At 45.4% G+C, this 16,245-nt stretch overlaps 1 protein-coding gene across 3 annotated transcripts in view; it reads left to right on the forward strand.

Annotated features, from left to right (window-relative positions):
* CAP1 (cyclase associated actin cytoskeleton regulatory protein 1) overlaps positions 1-16,245 on the forward strand; it is a 91,516-nt gene continuing 75,271 nt past the window's right edge. The window contains exons 1-13 of one of the 3 annotated variants that reach the window (XM_032789578.2): positions 1-114; positions 6,598-6,723; positions 7,239-7,339; positions 8,027-8,104; positions 9,926-10,069; positions 10,158-10,243; positions 11,377-11,482; positions 11,605-11,782; positions 12,494-12,684; positions 12,919-13,042; positions 13,153-13,235; positions 13,772-13,915; positions 14,672-16,052. In XM_032789578.2, the coding sequence (XP_032645469.1) occupies positions 6,621-6,723; positions 7,239-7,339; positions 8,027-8,104; positions 9,926-10,069; positions 10,158-10,243; positions 11,377-11,482; positions 11,605-11,782; positions 12,494-12,684; positions 12,919-13,042; positions 13,153-13,235; positions 13,772-13,915; positions 14,672-14,755 (1,422 nt within the window). In that variant the 5' untranslated portion in view covers positions 1-114; positions 6,598-6,620 and the 3' untranslated portion in view covers positions 14,756-16,052. Of the gene's footprint in view, positions 115-6,597; positions 6,724-7,238; positions 7,340-8,026; positions 8,105-9,925; positions 10,070-10,157; positions 10,244-11,376; positions 11,483-11,604; positions 11,783-12,493; positions 12,685-12,918; positions 13,043-13,152; positions 13,236-13,771; positions 13,916-14,671; positions 16,053-16,245 lie in introns of those variants that run through there. The other 2 variants (XM_032789576.2, XR_012654853.1) reach the window with 2 other exon arrangements.

A 16,245-nucleotide genomic window follows, 5' to 3' on the forward strand; every position in this document is an offset into this window, starting at 1 on the left:
GCGTAGTTCCGGTGAGGGCGGAGGCGGGAGGCCGGAAGTGGAGGGCGGGACGGCGCGGGGGCTGCTGGGCGGTGTCTCCAGGCGGAAGCGGAGGGAGCTGCGAGCCGAGCGGAGGTGAGTGAGGGAGCGCGGGGCTGGGGGGACCCGCCCGGGCAGCGGGCGCTGGACGTAAGGGGCAGCCGGGCGCCTCCCGGATTGCCGGCCCGGCCGGGGTCAGAGCCCCCACCGCCTGGGGCACTCGGCTGTCCTGGCTCAGGCGGGGCCGGCCCGGGCGCCCCTTGTCCTGCCCTGCAGCCGGGCAGCTGAGTGCCCGGGCTGTGGGGGCCTTGCCCGGGGGGCTCCATGGGGCGTGCCTGAGAGTGGGTGTGGGAGCAGCCCCCGGTCCATGGCGGGGAGGGGTGGATGGGGGAGGGAGTGGGGCTGTCCCTCGGGCCTGTGTGGGTGCGGGAACAGGGCTGCTCCCAGGTCCATGGCAGAGGGAAGGTGTCTGAGGGGTGTGGGAGCGCCCCCCCCCCAGCTCCATGTGGGGAGGGGAGACAAGGAAATTAGGACTTTCTGACCCAAATCAAATAACTGTCTCTGAGGTGCTTCTCCGAGCAGATTCTTCTAGCCACGTGTTAAGAATTGATGAAGTTTCATTGGGAATATCTTAGGGAAAATACTTCTGTTTAGTCATCACATGAGCTGCATTCTTGGAATAAAGGGGTTTGCATGGAAGTGGGAGAGCAATTGTGTATGTGAAATCTGCTGCTCTAGAAACAAACCAAAGTTAAACAGGGTCACTTAACTATTCAGTAAGCAATAAATATTCATAAATGCGTTTCTCTTGCTATGGTCAGTTTAATAAAGACTCTTACTTACAGATGTCATCCATTAAGTTGGGAAAAGAGGTCTGAGCTTCTCAGACAACTTCCTGCCCTAATGGTTGGCAGTAAGCAACGCTTCTGTTGTCAATAAAATAAACTGTCTGAGCTTAACAGGAAGAGTGCATCCTTTTGACTGTTACTGAAATAACAGTCCAAATACTTCACAGGGGAGTTGCTAAACTTGTGTGTATTCATAAAGCATTTTTCAGTCCTCAGATGGAAGGCTTACTATACCAGTGTAAAGTGCTGTACAGCTCTAACAACGTAGGTCTGATTTCTGCCTTTTAGCACTCTTCTATGAATTGAAGTAGGAGTAAACGTAAATAATGGTGAAAAAAGCCTATGGTGAAAATCTTGTGTGAAATCTGGCTCAAAATCTAGAAAGCGGGGATCCCACTCTGCCTCCCTATGCTTGATTTCACTGTAGTTTTGAATGCCAGTTTTTCACTGTTGACCTATAGTCATTACACTAAAAGCTGGGCATTTCACATGGCTGTTCTTCTTTCTGTAGATGTGTAGTGTGATAGATTGACTTATTAAAAAGCAAACCAGAGGTGTAGACTAAAGAGATTAACATCTCCTGAATGACTTATTCAGACAGAAGAGGTGAACTTTAGCACTGTGTCCAGTTTCCAACTACAGTACTGCATATGTCTTTCAGTACTGCAGTGCCGAAAGATTTTCCTTTAACAAGGACAGGCCAGCTACATCAAACCACTGGTACCTCTCTACATCACTCTGATGTTCCTTTTTTCTTGTTCTCTCTACTGCTGTTTTCTCCTCTCACCTTTCCATTTCACAGTGAAATTGATATAATCTTAGTTCTAACTTTCCTGATCAAAATGCAACTGAGCATCATGTCTTCACTATGCTGCTGCACTGTCACATAAAATTGGAGCAGTGTCTCTTCTGTGCTAAAACACAGGATTTGTCATGCCAGCTTCTGGTACTATGCTAGAAGTTGCCAACCTCTGGATTAGAGACGCATGAGAGTGAAGGATTGGATTGTAGGATTCCAAATTTAACCTTGGAAAAGCACTCTTTCCTGTTGTAACAAACATTAACATTCTTCTCTCAAAAAATCAAATGGAAGAAAAGTTAAAATGGATCTTTGTGTGATCTTGAATACTTCTCAGCTTCTAAGGAGCCCTTTGTGTCCATGGTTTATCAGCTTTAGACAAAGCAATCTCTACCCAAGGAAGCATATTTGGAACTCCTTCAGTCCTGGATCCATGACACACAACTTAGCACAGTCTCAAACTAGCTTAAACATTGAGGTTCCAAATTATTTGTAGGATTAGGTGTAGGTTACATACTTTGATTTTAAAAAGAGGGAATCTGTGCTAGACTATTCACCCTGACAGGAAATGTAGCAAAGTACTTGACAAGTGCAAATCTTGTATGCCAGGTAATTCTAGTGAACAGAGTCCCTTCACTCTATTAACACAGCTTTAAAATAAATAAATATATATGGAGATCTACCTACCTCATAGAGCTGGAAGGGACCCTGAAAGGTCATTGAGTCCAGCCCCGGCTTTCACTAGCAGGACCGAGTACTGATTTTGCCCCAATCCCTAAGTGGCCCCCTCAAGGATTGAACTCACAACCCTGGTTTTAGCAGGCCAATGCTGAAACCACTGAACTATGCCTCGCTCGCTCCCTCCCTCCCACTAAGTTTATTTGGAACTTTTTATCCAGGTAAAACTTCTAGTGACTTCAGTGAATGTTGTTACTTGGGAGTGCTGAATAAGTGGTTGACTTTATCTCTTGTATCTAACAGAATATCATGGGATAGCTTTCTAAATCAGAAATAAAAAGTTGTCATTCTGAGATATTGTCCCTAAATATCTTCATTTCAGGACCAATGTCAAAAAGTATTTAGACTAGAGAACCTTGTGTCTTGGCAGCCATCAGGGACTAGCAGTAGCAGTGTATTCACTGCTAGCCCTGGCAACTCCCAAGATGTATCGGACCCTAAATCAGTCACTCTGATTACAGTTTTGCTCTCCTTCAAATAAAGCCTGACTCAAATGGTGTACTGAACAGCTAGATAGAAACAGATTCTTAAGCTTCTTTTTTTTTAGAAGATACAAATCTCAGAAGTAGTATGAAATCTCTGAGCAGGTCCACTGAGTGTGTCAACTTCAAGTCTTGTATTTTCTCAACTTAATTGTCCCATTTTAGCTCCTAGGGACTGTGGAAACATAATGCTGTTGGCAACATGAGGCTCACATGAGAAGTTGTGATTCTCATACTTTACAAAAAGTGAATCTGAACAGAGGTGCACATCTAACTCTATAAGCTGTGGGAGGACTAGTGAGAGGTTGTAAAACTAACATTCAGTTATACTGAAGAATGATTTAAACTAGATGACAACAAAATTAAAGTCTCATATCTTGACCTGCCAAGCTACAAGTACTTCCCCAAACCAATACAGATTATATCCGGACCTATTAACTTTACTAAGCACTGGTCTTGCTCTGGTTATCAGAGAGACTGTCAATCCCTGACTGACGTGTCTGAAAACAGAAAACTCCCTCCAGCACAGTATTGTTTTCCTTGTATTAATTAGCAGTTACACCTCTTATTGTTTTGAGTCCTGTACAAGGCAGATTGCTAGGTATAGCTGGAAGGCCTATGTCTGTGCCAGGGTGTGTTTACCTTCAGGCCCTGAGAAAACTGTCTTAATTAATGTTGGCGAGTAGCTTAAAACCAAAAATATTTTCAGATACACAAGGTAGATTGATCTCTCAGCTGGAGTAAAATGCATGGAGGTTCAACATGAGTTCTTAACTGGCCTGCTAATAGAGCTGAAACTAGTTATAGTTGGTTCTTGAAGACTTGACTTGTAACTATTAACAGAAAAACAACATCTGAAAAACTTCCCATGTATACAAGACATAAATCTAAATTCTGGAATATTGCTCCAATGTTGGAGTCTTCTCTGAACTTCAAACTCTTGGTTATCCAAAGGGCTAGCCTTGATGTTTGACTTAAGATTTCAGTTTGGAAAGACTTTGAAGTTATCCAGGACACACAGATTGCAGTGGACAAAAATGATCTCTAACGTCTCAATTTACCAGTCCCTGTTACAGATAGTGGAATCTCAGTTATTTGTTTGTATCTCATTGCATTAAAGAACTTTAGCGAACCAAGTTAGTCTATAAATCGTGGATTCTATCATTGCAGTTTGTTTCAGCAGTTCATGTTATATTAGATGACTGCCCAACCAGTGCAATAGTATGGTCTTTTTTCCCTCACAGACTTCTAGTGTCTAGTTTGCAGATTCTATTCTTACCAACATCAGTATGATTGTTGTCTGTATAATGAGATGTGTCTTCATTTAAATAGCATCCTTGATGCCATTTACATCTGGAGGGTAGAAGGGAGTGTGCGCGAGAAGAGTGAGCTATGCTAGGTAGTTCTGGTGAAGGCTGGCAGAAGTGTAGCAGACTCCTTCTGGAGTTCACATGGCCAACAATTATCACTTGGTGCAGTGGCAGCAGGATCAAAGTGATTAGTTTATAAGCTGTGTCCTAATGCGGAGGGTACCCATGTCTATCGCAACTAGAAGTTGAAACTACCTCAAATGCCATGCCTGTAGGGTTTTCCTGGCACAGGCTACAAGCTGCTCGAGAAGATTCTGACAGCTCAGTAGTGGGAATGAGGGAGTCCATCTGAAGTTCTGGGGGAACTTTAGTAACATCGCTCTGGTTTCAGGAGCTCACCTGGGAGGGGTGTTGTGCATTCTGCTGTGTATAGGCCAGGGTTGGAAACAGCCCTCCATCTGGGCTCATTCATGTTATCCATAATCCCTATCTGAAATGCAGCTGGAGACTCACGGTAACGGGTCTGATCAGATTAGAGCCTCATATGGACTGGAGTGGGGATCAGTGGTGCAGAATGGCAGCTTTGTCTGCTTGCTGTTCTGTAAACCTGAGATCCGTTTGGAAACATGCTTCATTAAAACGTGTGGAACTCACTTCCCTGAGTTTCTGGAGTGCAGCATCCACAACTGATGGCAGGTTTGTGGGGGTTATTTTTGTTCCTTCTGGAATACCGGGTGGGAGGGGAGGGGTCAAGAGCTGCAGTTTCTTTGTACAGAGTGGGATTCATGTGTACCTGGGGTCTCCTGCTGAGGTGGAGCACTGAGATCCTGTGCTTGGTATCCTGCATCCCAGGAAATGGAAGAGAGTTAATCACTAATGTAGGCGGCATGATCAAACATCACACATGTGTCTCAAACTTCTCTAAACTCTTTCTTATTGTAACTTGCCTAATAGCTGCTGATCACCTTTCTATGTGAACTAGAGGAGATGTTGTTGTTCCAAGGAGGAAATTGCTCTCTTCCTCTCTGAAGTTGAGTAAACATGCTGGGGTGGAACATTGCATCAGACCCTCCACCCCCATCCCATCCTCCTTTCTCTGGTGATTCAGTGGTTCTTTTGCTGATTCTTCATATGAACTGAAGGGAGGGATGAAAATGACCTTGTTATTCCTAGTGACATCACTGTTTCTTGTGACTAATGCTGGATCTGGCCTGCATCATCCATGGGACAGGGGAAAATAAACATTTTATAGCACAACTTGGGAGGCTTGCAAACAAAAAGCAAAATTGGTTAAAATCCAAGTCTGATGTACGAGGCGGATCTATTCTCAGCTTTTTAAATATAGCCGAACAAATCTAGTTTCCCTTTTGAGTATGTTGGCATCAGTGACTGAAGGTGAAATTCTTCTTGTTAAGGTTCTGAGCTCTGGAGGCCGTCTGCAATAAAAGGAAGTTGTGTGTTCAGGCTGCAGTCGTGATTCATGCTTCAAAATGCCTTAATGTATGGTGATAAGATGGAAGTGTGTGGCTGGCTGGTTGCTGACCCCTCCCTGCAGTCTCTTTGCGTTAGTGTTCAGAGGGTGAATTCTGAAGCTCTCTGGTGCTGAGCAGGGCAGGAAAGTGTTATTATACTTCTCCAAATGAGAAGCTTAAATGACTTATGTGCCTGAATCACCCTGATCCATCACTGGGAGACTAGTTCCCTCAGTATAGATAGAAAGTATTAACAGGGGACATATTGTTTCAGAAGCAGCTTCACATTCTTCTCTTGCGCAGCTGCTTGTCTTGGCATGTCTTGGTTTAGCATGCTAATTCCCTGGATTGAAACATTGCTGGAGTCTTGGAATTCAGGGGTGGGTGTGGCCACCTCAAATGTATTTGCAGAATCAAAACTACCAATTCTTATCTGCAATTAACTCTTTCTAGCGAAGCCATTGTACGTGTAGAAAAAGAACCAACCCTTTGATAGCAATCATACAAGAAGTCAGTTATGGTCATAATCAGAGCTGTGATCACTTTTTCTATAGTCTATAAAATTCTATGCAGGGTCTTGCACCTCACCACTGCCATGGTATCTGAGCACTTACAACAAAATATCTGGAAGTTCTCCTTGTCAGTCTGGCATGGATGTGCTATGAATTACTATGCAGTGGACACTATTTGGTCATTATGGATTGGCCAATGGAGCCCTCTGATGGGTTCTGGCAGCTGGGCTATCAAAAGAGTTATCTGAACAATGGCTAAGCGTGCTACGGAGTCTAAAATGCCTGAACTGTATGATATGAGGCTAGAATAAGATTCCCCGTCTGATTGGGGAATGACCAACATTCAGAATGCTAAGTAAGCCCATCAGACTATTGAGCATTCCGTTGATGATGTGTGTGAGGAGCTAATTTTGAGTAGTCTGTCTCTGCAGGTGGTGAGCAATGACAGATATGCAAAGCCTGGTTGAGCGGTTGGAGAAGGCTGTGGGTCGCTTGGAAGCTGTGTCCCAAAGCCCTGGCATGTATGGAGATGGCCCTTCCAAAGGTAGGGACCCTCTGCTGCAAATCCCTGTATCGATACGGAACACAGCGTATGGTTGATGTTGATTGTACTGGACACTGAAAGTACCGATTCTGGAAGGCAGATGCTCTGCAGAGCATGCAAGCTGGTGTTGTGTAAGCCTGAATAGCTGTACCAGGAGGGGAAGTGAGTTTCACGCAGATAACATGCCGACCTACACACAAATGCAGGAGGGGCCTGTGGTTACTGTACTGTTAAAACCAGAGCTTCCTGCGGGTGCAGTACTTCCCTTGTCTCCTTACAGCCAAGCTACTTCTTTCTTACACAAAGGTACATTTAGACTGACATCCATCTGCATGCTTGAGGATCAGCAGCAGCTGCCGCCATATATACGCTCTGACTTGCACTCCTACTCACAGAGTGCTCTGCAAAACTTCAGTGTAAGGAGGATGGCAGCATTTGCTGAAAATACTCCTGAATGCTTCCAGTCTGAGTCCATCTGCTACCCCTTAACGCTGTGCTCTGTTCTTTTTCTGCAGGAATAGCTGAGTATGTGCAAGCTTTCGACGCTCTCCTGGCTGGTCCAGTAGCAGAATATATGAAGATCAGCAAAGATATTGGTGGTGACGTTCAGAAACATGTAAGGATTTAGCTTCCTTTTCCCATGTTGTAAATATATGGCTGACCACTACTCTAGACTTTTAAGGGCTGAGTAAGAGAAGTTGTTCCCCATTCCCTAGAGCAAAGCACTGATCTTGGAGGATTCAACACAGATGGAGATCCCTCAATCTACCCACTTAGAAGGGTACACGATAGGGAGGAACAGAACTGCCCAGTTTCAGTGTTGGTAAATTCTTGTCTATCCTGACTCATCAATTTCTATTGAACGTCCCTCCAAGAACAGAGAGAGATTAAAACCAGACCAGATGGCCCAGAATCAGCAGTCTTCACAACCAAACCATGCAAGGGAGGCCAAAGAGATGAACTGGTCCCTGTAAATACTCCTGATATCTACATGTAGTTACATTGTTCTGTCTAGCTATGTTCTGTGACCCCATTATCGTAGTATTTGACCACCTCGCAGTCTAGTATATATTTATCTTTTCAGTGCCCCATTAGGTAGGGAAGCACTATTATCCGCATGTTACAAATGGGAAACTAAAACCATGAGAGGCCAAGTGACTTGCCCAGGGTCGCTCAGGACATCTGTGATGGAGCAGGGAATTGAACTCACATCTCCTGAATCACAGGCTAGCACACTGACCACTGGAACTTCCTTTTGTCTGTGTAAACAATATGTAACTGTTTTTCCCCCCTTCCTTATAAGGCTGAAATGGTCCATACAGGCCTGATGACTGAGAGGGTTCTCCTGGTGACAGCATCACAATGTCAGCAGCCATCAGGGGTAAGTCTAGAGAATTCTAACACTGGTCACTCAGAGCTGCATAGGTCTTGGCTAATTGGAAGGAAAACAGCAAAAGCTGAGGAATCTGAGCCCTTAAAATTGCTCCTCAAGAAACCTATCTGGAGTGGAGGTGACTCCTTCATCCATGAGTTCGCACTCTTCTAATCAGAATAGCGTATGCAGAGTCTAGTTCCAGAAACTGATTCAAGACTCACTGAAACTAGTAGAAAATGCTGAGTGTTTTATGGATTTGCCATAACTACCTAAGCTTGTACAGTGCACAGGTGGCTCCTTCTCATACCTGACAGCTGGTACTTGGCTCATGTTTCACTTGGCATCAATACTAGATGCAGTTCCTATTTGTTAAGCCACGAATTACAGAACAGAACCTGTGAGATAGTAGCAGCCCTGGAAATCGAGCAGACAATACTTAGCGTAATACAGTGTTTGTAAGTCCTCAAAGCACTACACGAAGATTCTTACCTGGGTAGCATAGATGTCTGGCTCGATGCTGTGATACCCGAAAAATGGCTAGAGTCTTAAGGACAGTTTTCCTTAGTAAGCAGATCAACAATTCCGCCCCCGTGCTGCAGCTTCTCTGCCTGGGAGGGGAGTCTGATCCTGCATGCATTGGTTTTCTTCTACTTCTCTAGTGATATGTTATGCGCCTTTGCCTGGCCTTGCAATGTTCCAGTGGGAGAACTACCACCTCTGCTCATGCTACTTCAGGATGTCAGGATTTCTGTGCTGCTTCCCCTATCATTGCAAAGTAGAGTATCGCAGTTCAGCTTCAGGGTTCTGCTTCCCTCTTAAACCAGACTGCCTAGGACACAGAAGTCTGCCTAGAAGGCCTTCAGCTTTCTGTAAAGGACGTCTAGTCAATTCTGGAGGAGGCACGCCCTTGTTTCAGATCCCAAATTCTTGAATTCTCTAAAGCTTGTTTACTCAAGCATACCCTTACCCGATCATGGGAAGCTCCGATCGAGAGCCAAACCAAAGCCAGGAGTACTTGCTGGTGGGCCGAGAGAGCTAGCTTTCCTCCTTTCCATCTGCAACTGAGCAGATGGGAAAGAACGACCAAATGAAGAGTGCAAACAGACTCTTCTTAAAGACACAACACTCTTTGCACTTAAAGAGCTTAAAAAAAAAAATCTGCCTATATTCTACTCCATATATATCGCTGCTGACACAGTGAGAGGTATGATCACAAATGGAAAGGAGGTTGTCCATGAGACCATCTCTGATATGGTTCATGCTCTTAAAGCTTGTCCTGTAGTAGAGCGGACCAACCAAATGACCTGGGAAAGCTGCTTCTGAGCAACTGATCTCCTATGTCCAAATCTCTGAATAGACACCACAGAGCAAGACACTGTGAATATTTAAACGTAAAAAAAAAATTGAATTGAATTCACAGAAGTCCAACTCTTTTTCTCTTTAACTCACCTTGTCAAGTTTAGATACTGGAGCGACTTGGTTTGTAATGAACCTGTAACGTGTGCCCAGAAACCAAGACAGAAAAGCAATTTGAAAAGCATCTGACTACTACAGAATCTCTAAAAGGCTAGTCCCATCTTCTTTACTGATGAGACTTGTCTCAAAGTGCTTCTTGGCTTCTGCATTAGTCACAATTTCTGGCATGCTTCCATAGCACTACTCCAACGCAAAACTCTGACCTCTCTACAGGAGGAGCGTGGAGGGGGCTGTAACTGGAACACTGGCAATACAAAGCTTTTACAAGAGCTGTAGCTTAGGCTTGTGCTAACTGGATTCCATCTAAGAATGGCTGTCTCTGTTTGCCACCCATCCCCTTCTGTGTTGCAGAATAACTTCTCAACGCTACTGAAACCCATTTCAGAGCAAATCCAGGTGGTGCAGAACTTCCGGGAGAAAAATCGTGGCAGCAAACTGTTCAATCACCTATCAGCTGTCAGTGAGAGCATCCCGGCACTGGGCTGGGTGGCTATGGTAAGGACTACAGTGGGTCCTTGGGGTAGGGCAGGCTGGGATTGCTGTTGCAACAGACCCTGGTTCTAATATGTTGTGTCTTCTCTAGGCCCCAAAGCCTGGCCCCTACGTGAAGGAAATGACGGATGCGGCCATGTTTTACACCAACCGGGTCCTCAAGGAATACAAGGATGTGTAGGTTCAGCTTCGCTCTGCAAAGCGGGAGGGATGCAGACAGCTGAATACTGAAATTTCAGTTTCTTGATCTAACTGTGGAGAGGCATGTGGGCCCCCTAGCGTGCAGTCCTGAAGAATTAAGATAATGAAATACCTTGGTTCCAGAGATCAGCATCTCCTGTGCTGGTCTGGTATTGCACCTTGCTAATGCACCGTTTAAGCTGAGAGAACCCTGCCTGCTTCAGCCAAGTCACTTCAAGTTAAACAATACCTAGTTCTTATGTACGAGCCTTTCATTAGTAGACCACAAAGTGTTTCACAGTCTTTAACGTAGTTATCCTCCCAACACCCCTGTGCGGCAGTGCTGTTATCCCTACTGTACAGATGGGGGAACTGAGGCACAGAGACTAAGTGACTTGCCAGAGGTCACGCATGCTGTCTGTAGCAGAGCAATGAATTGAAGCTGAGTCTCCCAAGTCCTAGCTAGTGCCCTAGCCCCACTTCATTGGTCTCCAGAATGTGGAAATCAGACAGCTGTGAACAAAGCCCTAATGCAGGCTGAACCATCAAGAAAGATGACCCCTCCAAGACATCTCTGAAGCCTTGCCTAGCAAATGTAATACCACTCCTTTCCTTTAGCAGTGGCAGGGTATGTTTAATACACCTCAGCATCAGAAACAGCTACATTCCCATAAGTATATTGACTTTGACAGGTTTTCTTAGATTTATGATATTGGGCAAATCGCTGGGAGCAAGGGCATTGGCATCCCTTGTGAGTCTGCTCCATCCAGTAACCCTCTTGGCTTTTTTCCCCCTACGCAGTAAGACATCTTTCCAATATGTTATGCCAACTGAGCATCCCCCAGTAGGGTTTAGTTTGTTGCAAGTGTTTTGTTCTGCAGTCTGTGGACCTCTGACTAGGTGCGGAGGGCTAGCATTCAACAGTAACACGCCCCACGGTCTAATTGTGCACAGTAGCCCTCAGGGCTGGGGGTTGTAGCTGTTTGCTCCCTCCTTGCATTGGTGCTGCTGCTCAGCTCCAAATAATCTTTGCAGGGAAATGTAAGGATGCAGTCACAGCCACATGGCTTCAGATCTTTGCTAGATAATCACTTGCACTACTTAGCTTGTCTTGATCTTTGTCCCCTTAGAGATAAGAAACATGTGGACTGGGTGAAAGCTTATCTGAGTATCTGGGCAGAGCTGCAGACATACATCAAAGAGTATCACACCACTGGGCTGACCTGGAGCAAAACGGTGAGTGCTGACTGTATGCTGGCAATCAGTACTTCATAACTTAGGGACTCTAACCTTACCGGGGACTGTTGCAGCAAGCAGCAATCGCACAAGTTTAACTCCCTCTCGGGCATCTCTTGCAGGGTCCCATAGCAAAAGAGGTGGGCAATGCACCTGCAACACCCCCAACTGGTGCTGCTCCTCCCCCACCGGGTCCTCCTCCACCTCCTGCTCCAGGCCCCACAAACTCCGGTTCAGATGACTCTGTTTCCCGCTCAGCGCTGTTTGCCCAGATCAATCAGGGAGAAGGCATTACCTCTGGTAAGCAAACTGGGCAACTGAAGGCTGGTGGTGGGCAGCCATTTGGCTAGTAGGTCAATGAAAGAAAACATTCTAGCTTAAGTCTGCATGGGGTTCTGGGTCACTTATCTGCAAACCGTAAAAAGCTACCTCTAGGATCCAGGAAGAGTTCTCTTACTTAATAGCATTCCCAGGATGAATGGGCTTGGACTGCTCAGACCATCAGATATACAAAAGAGCATGGTTAGGATATTGTGGTTTAAACACCAGCTCGGGGTGGGGGGAGGAGACTTTTGTATGTGCAAACCTGCACACAAATTACCATTTGCATGTTCAGTGACCCAGTGAAATGTGGGTGAACCAAAGCTCGTGAAAACTTGGTCCTAGATTTACATCTTCCCTACAGAGAGTGGAACAGCTGTGGAATTCTGGCTCTAGTTCTAAACATAATACTTCAAATCTAGCTCTCAATCTTGTATCATTAAATGCTAAAAGCACTTACCTTTCCTCCAAGTCCCTTTCTTTCTAGCAATCTTTCATGTTGCCCTGTTCAATGTAGATTATAAACTCTTGAAGCAGAGAACATGTTTTATGGGTCCTCAAAGAGTTCAGCAGGCTGCTATTGTAATAGCTGCTGACTTCTGGTACTTGTTAAACTTGGATCTTGCACACCTAATAACTTAGCAGTATCCAACCAAACGATGTCTGGAGTAACAGCGGTTTCTCTTGTAGCCCTGAAACATGTTTCAGATGATATGAAGACTCACAAGAACCCAGGGCTGAAGAATCAAGGTGGCCCTATCCGAACAGGACCCAAACCATTCACCGCTCCCAAACCCGCCTGTGGAGCTAACCCACCCAAAAAATCATCCCCAAAGAAGGAACCGGCAATGCTAGAGCTGGAAGGCAAGAAGTGGAGAGTGGTGAGTGTCCATGTGACAGCCCAGACTGGCTGCTAGTGATGGAAATTCAATAGCAGAAGATGGCCCACAAACATCTTTCCTCTGAAATAACTAAAGGTGTCAGCTTGAAGGAACAAGCCCTCTCTGCAGCCTTGTGAACTCTTCAGAGGAGAGAAGGTGACATGACACATCCATACTTCACTCTGTAGCTCTTTAGGGAAACGAGAGTAACTGGTATTTGTCACCCCTTTTCAGGAAAACCAGGAGAAGGCCTCCAATCTGGTGATCAGTGACACAGAGCTGAAGCAGGTAGCATATATTTACAACTGCACGGACAGTACACTTCAAATCAAGGGCAAAATCAATTCCATCACAGTAGGTAAGTGCTGTGGTCCAAATGGGCTAGCCTTCTGTACGCTGGCACCTCAAAGGGCTGGATCTGGAGTAGGGGGTTGTAGCACTATGAGCTCTTTTCTTTCTCCCCTGCAGATAACTGTAAGAAGCTAGGTCTGGTGTTTGATGATGTGGTGGGCATCGTGGAGATCATAAACTGCAGGGACATTAAAGTTCAGGTAACTACCCACAACCCTCTTTGGGACTCTGACTGTATAGAACTCTGCCCTGCATTATGCAATGGTGCCTTTACAGGTTCACTTTGCAGGACACAATCCAATGAACCAATCTCTAGAAAACACATGGAACTCCTTCCATGCAGGGGTTTTCAAAGAGCACTGGATCAAGTTGTCTAAACAGGGTTGCAGAATGGAAAGCAAACTCCTCATACTGAGCGCAGGTTCTGGATGGATTATCCACCCTAAGGAAGGCAGTGTAATCCAGTAGCTAAAGCAAGGGGCTGAGGGTAGGAGTCTGTTCTAATTTCTATCCCAACATTCGATTTGTAGTGATGGGCAAATTGCTCAACCTCCATTAGCCTTTCGTCTGACCTTCCGTGGAACAAAGATAATACTTGCTTCCCTCCAGAGATATGGTAGAGTTCAGTGTAGAAGACTTAATCCCTGGAGGATAATATAAAGCAATGAATTATAGTGGTTCCCTGGGATAAGCGGATGCTACTGTAACCACCTCCCTGCTGTGTTTTCCTCACTAGGTAATGGGTAAAGTGCCAACAATTTCCATCAACAAGACAGATGGATGCCACGTGTATCTGAGCAAGAGCTCCCTAGACTGTGAGATTGTCAGTGCCAAGTCTTCAGAGATGAACGTCCTCATCCCCACAGAGAGTGGTGACTTTGTAAGTGTTTCCTCTTCCCGAAATGAGTGGAGAGCTGTAAGGAGCGGAGTGAACAGAGGGGCGGGGCTTGTTCAATGGCAGGAATCAGAGCGATAAGAAGCATGGCATCGCTTCAGGTCACAGTTTGTTCCACTGTCTTACTGAGACAAAAACTAACCCCTCCCAGGAAAGGATGTTCATTGAAGGACCTGCCAATAGAGCCCTTCTCTGGTAGCTAGATACTCCCAGATTCCACCCTTTACACGATGGATTCTTGAAACCCATCAAACTTAAGATGTAGGTGTCTTCCCTTGATCTGTCTTCTCTGAAGCCAAATTCAGTAGCTCCTAACCAGATGGCGCTCGCTATGAAAACACTGTTGTTGGAAGTAGTCCTTGACCCTCCTAGGTCCAATGAGGAATGAAATGTGGCTATGGTAACAAAGTGTGATACTAACTTTAGACTTCTTCAGTTTAATCTTCTAGAAAAAGCTGTGATTTGCTAAATGTAGCATATCTACTCGCCAAACCAGTTCTTGGTCTTTATTTGGATTTCATATCAAATTTTGTCCGTCCTTTCTGCCCGTGTCCCAAATGACATGTCTGCAGTGCTCAAAACACTACAGGGCAAGACGGAAGTGGGGGGGTAGTAGCTTCCTAGCGCAGTACAAATGATTCTTTGTCTGCCACTAGGTTTGTCAGGCTAGGCGGGACAGGAGTAGTCTCTAGTCTTTCATATAAACCAGACTTTTCACTACAGATTTCTTTCACCCTCCAGAACGAGTTCCCTGTCCCTGAACAGTTCAAGTCCCTGTGGAATGGGCAGAAGCTGGTTACCAGCGTGACGGAAATTGCTGGCTAAGCAGAATGGCATTGGGACTTGTGCCTCCCCTTGCCCTGGCTGTGGGACTAATCTGCTTTCAGATGATTCTCTTAGATTTCCTGTACCTTTCTGCTCTCAAACTACTTCTCTGTCTTCTACCTGAGAGACACAGCTACCTGCCTTCACTGAAATACCTCGGGCTGGGATTTGGTGTAGGGTGGCGTGTCAGTTGATCTTCTGCATCTATCAGCAGGAAGGTGCATCATTCCCCTCTTGTCAGATCTAACCTCACCAATCAATCACGTCTGACTTCTGGCAAACTTCAGAGCTAGGATGGGTGGTTGGCTTTCAGATTGTTCCATGGGTTTGGTATTGTGTTATCTTCAGACAAATTATTCATGTGAGAAAGGAATGTTGTCCTTCTTTGAATTGACATAATGGTGTGCTTATCAGGGTCCATAGTTCCCAGCTTGGTAAGTTGAGCTGGCAGGTGTGTTTCAGGAAGGTACTGGGAGCTGCTACTAACTCAGCTATGTGTACTAATCAGTCAGTGGCATTACAGGATGTGGGGAATGGCTTTGCTGGACCAAATGCTGAGGACTGGGCATGTAGCATTCCACCTTGAGTTTCCCTTTTAATGCTCCTATTTGCTCTGTGTAATTCTCTTCGTGCCATGATGAGGAGCTTTGCAGTAAACAAGTGCCACGGAAGACTGCATTGGAGTAAATGATCTACTCTGCTGTCTGTCCAGGGTTAGAAGCTGAAGTGTCCACTTCCCTAAGAGCCCTTCTCCAAAAGGGATCTTCACCCAAGGGGTTCCTTCTAAGCAGCTGAACTCAAGTTCAGTCTTCCAAGACAGTTCTGAACCTGTCTCTCCTTCCTAGTGAGGGATGCTTCTTCATTCCAAATTCAGTATTTGTTTTGTAAACAAGAGTTCGACTAAGTCAGTTTCATTGTTCATCCTCACTCATGCTTAGTTACTATAGAATGTGAAACTGTTCTCAGCCTCTCCCTTTTCCCCTGTTGCTTGGCTCTTTACTCTGCTGGAGGCTTGCAGCCTCTTTTCCAGGGCCTGCATTGACCCTAAAGGGAGCTGCACATGCTTGACCTTCATGTTTCCCTGTCTTTGGTGACATCTGCATATCTGACTGCATTTCCTCTGTATGTTGTCAATGTTTTTTTCTCTAGGATGAAACTCACAAAATATGCAAATTTTTATTATTTTGAGACTGTCCTGTAACTTGTACTCATCTTCTCCTGAGGCTCGTGGAAAAAACTTTTCTTATGTACTTAAAATTATATGGAAGATAGAATAAAGTTCATGCCAACCTGCTCATTACACTAGCCCTTGTTTGCTGTTCAGAAGGGATATACTGGAGTGCAGCTAGGAAACTTCTTGTTGCTAAAAACATCCCTCAGATTGCTGAGAATGCGGATTGATGCCCCCACTGCCACCCCCTGCTGCTCCATGGGCTCTATATTAGTGCATGGATCAGAATTGTGTGTGGGTGCAAAGTTTATTGCAGGAC

Source organism: Chelonoidis abingdonii, chromosome 25 (assembly GCF_003597395.2).
Source record: "Chelonoidis abingdonii isolate Lonesome George chromosome 25, CheloAbing_2.0, whole genome shotgun sequence".
Classification (NCBI taxonomy): Eukaryota; Metazoa; Chordata; order Testudines; family Testudinidae; genus Chelonoidis; species Chelonoidis abingdonii.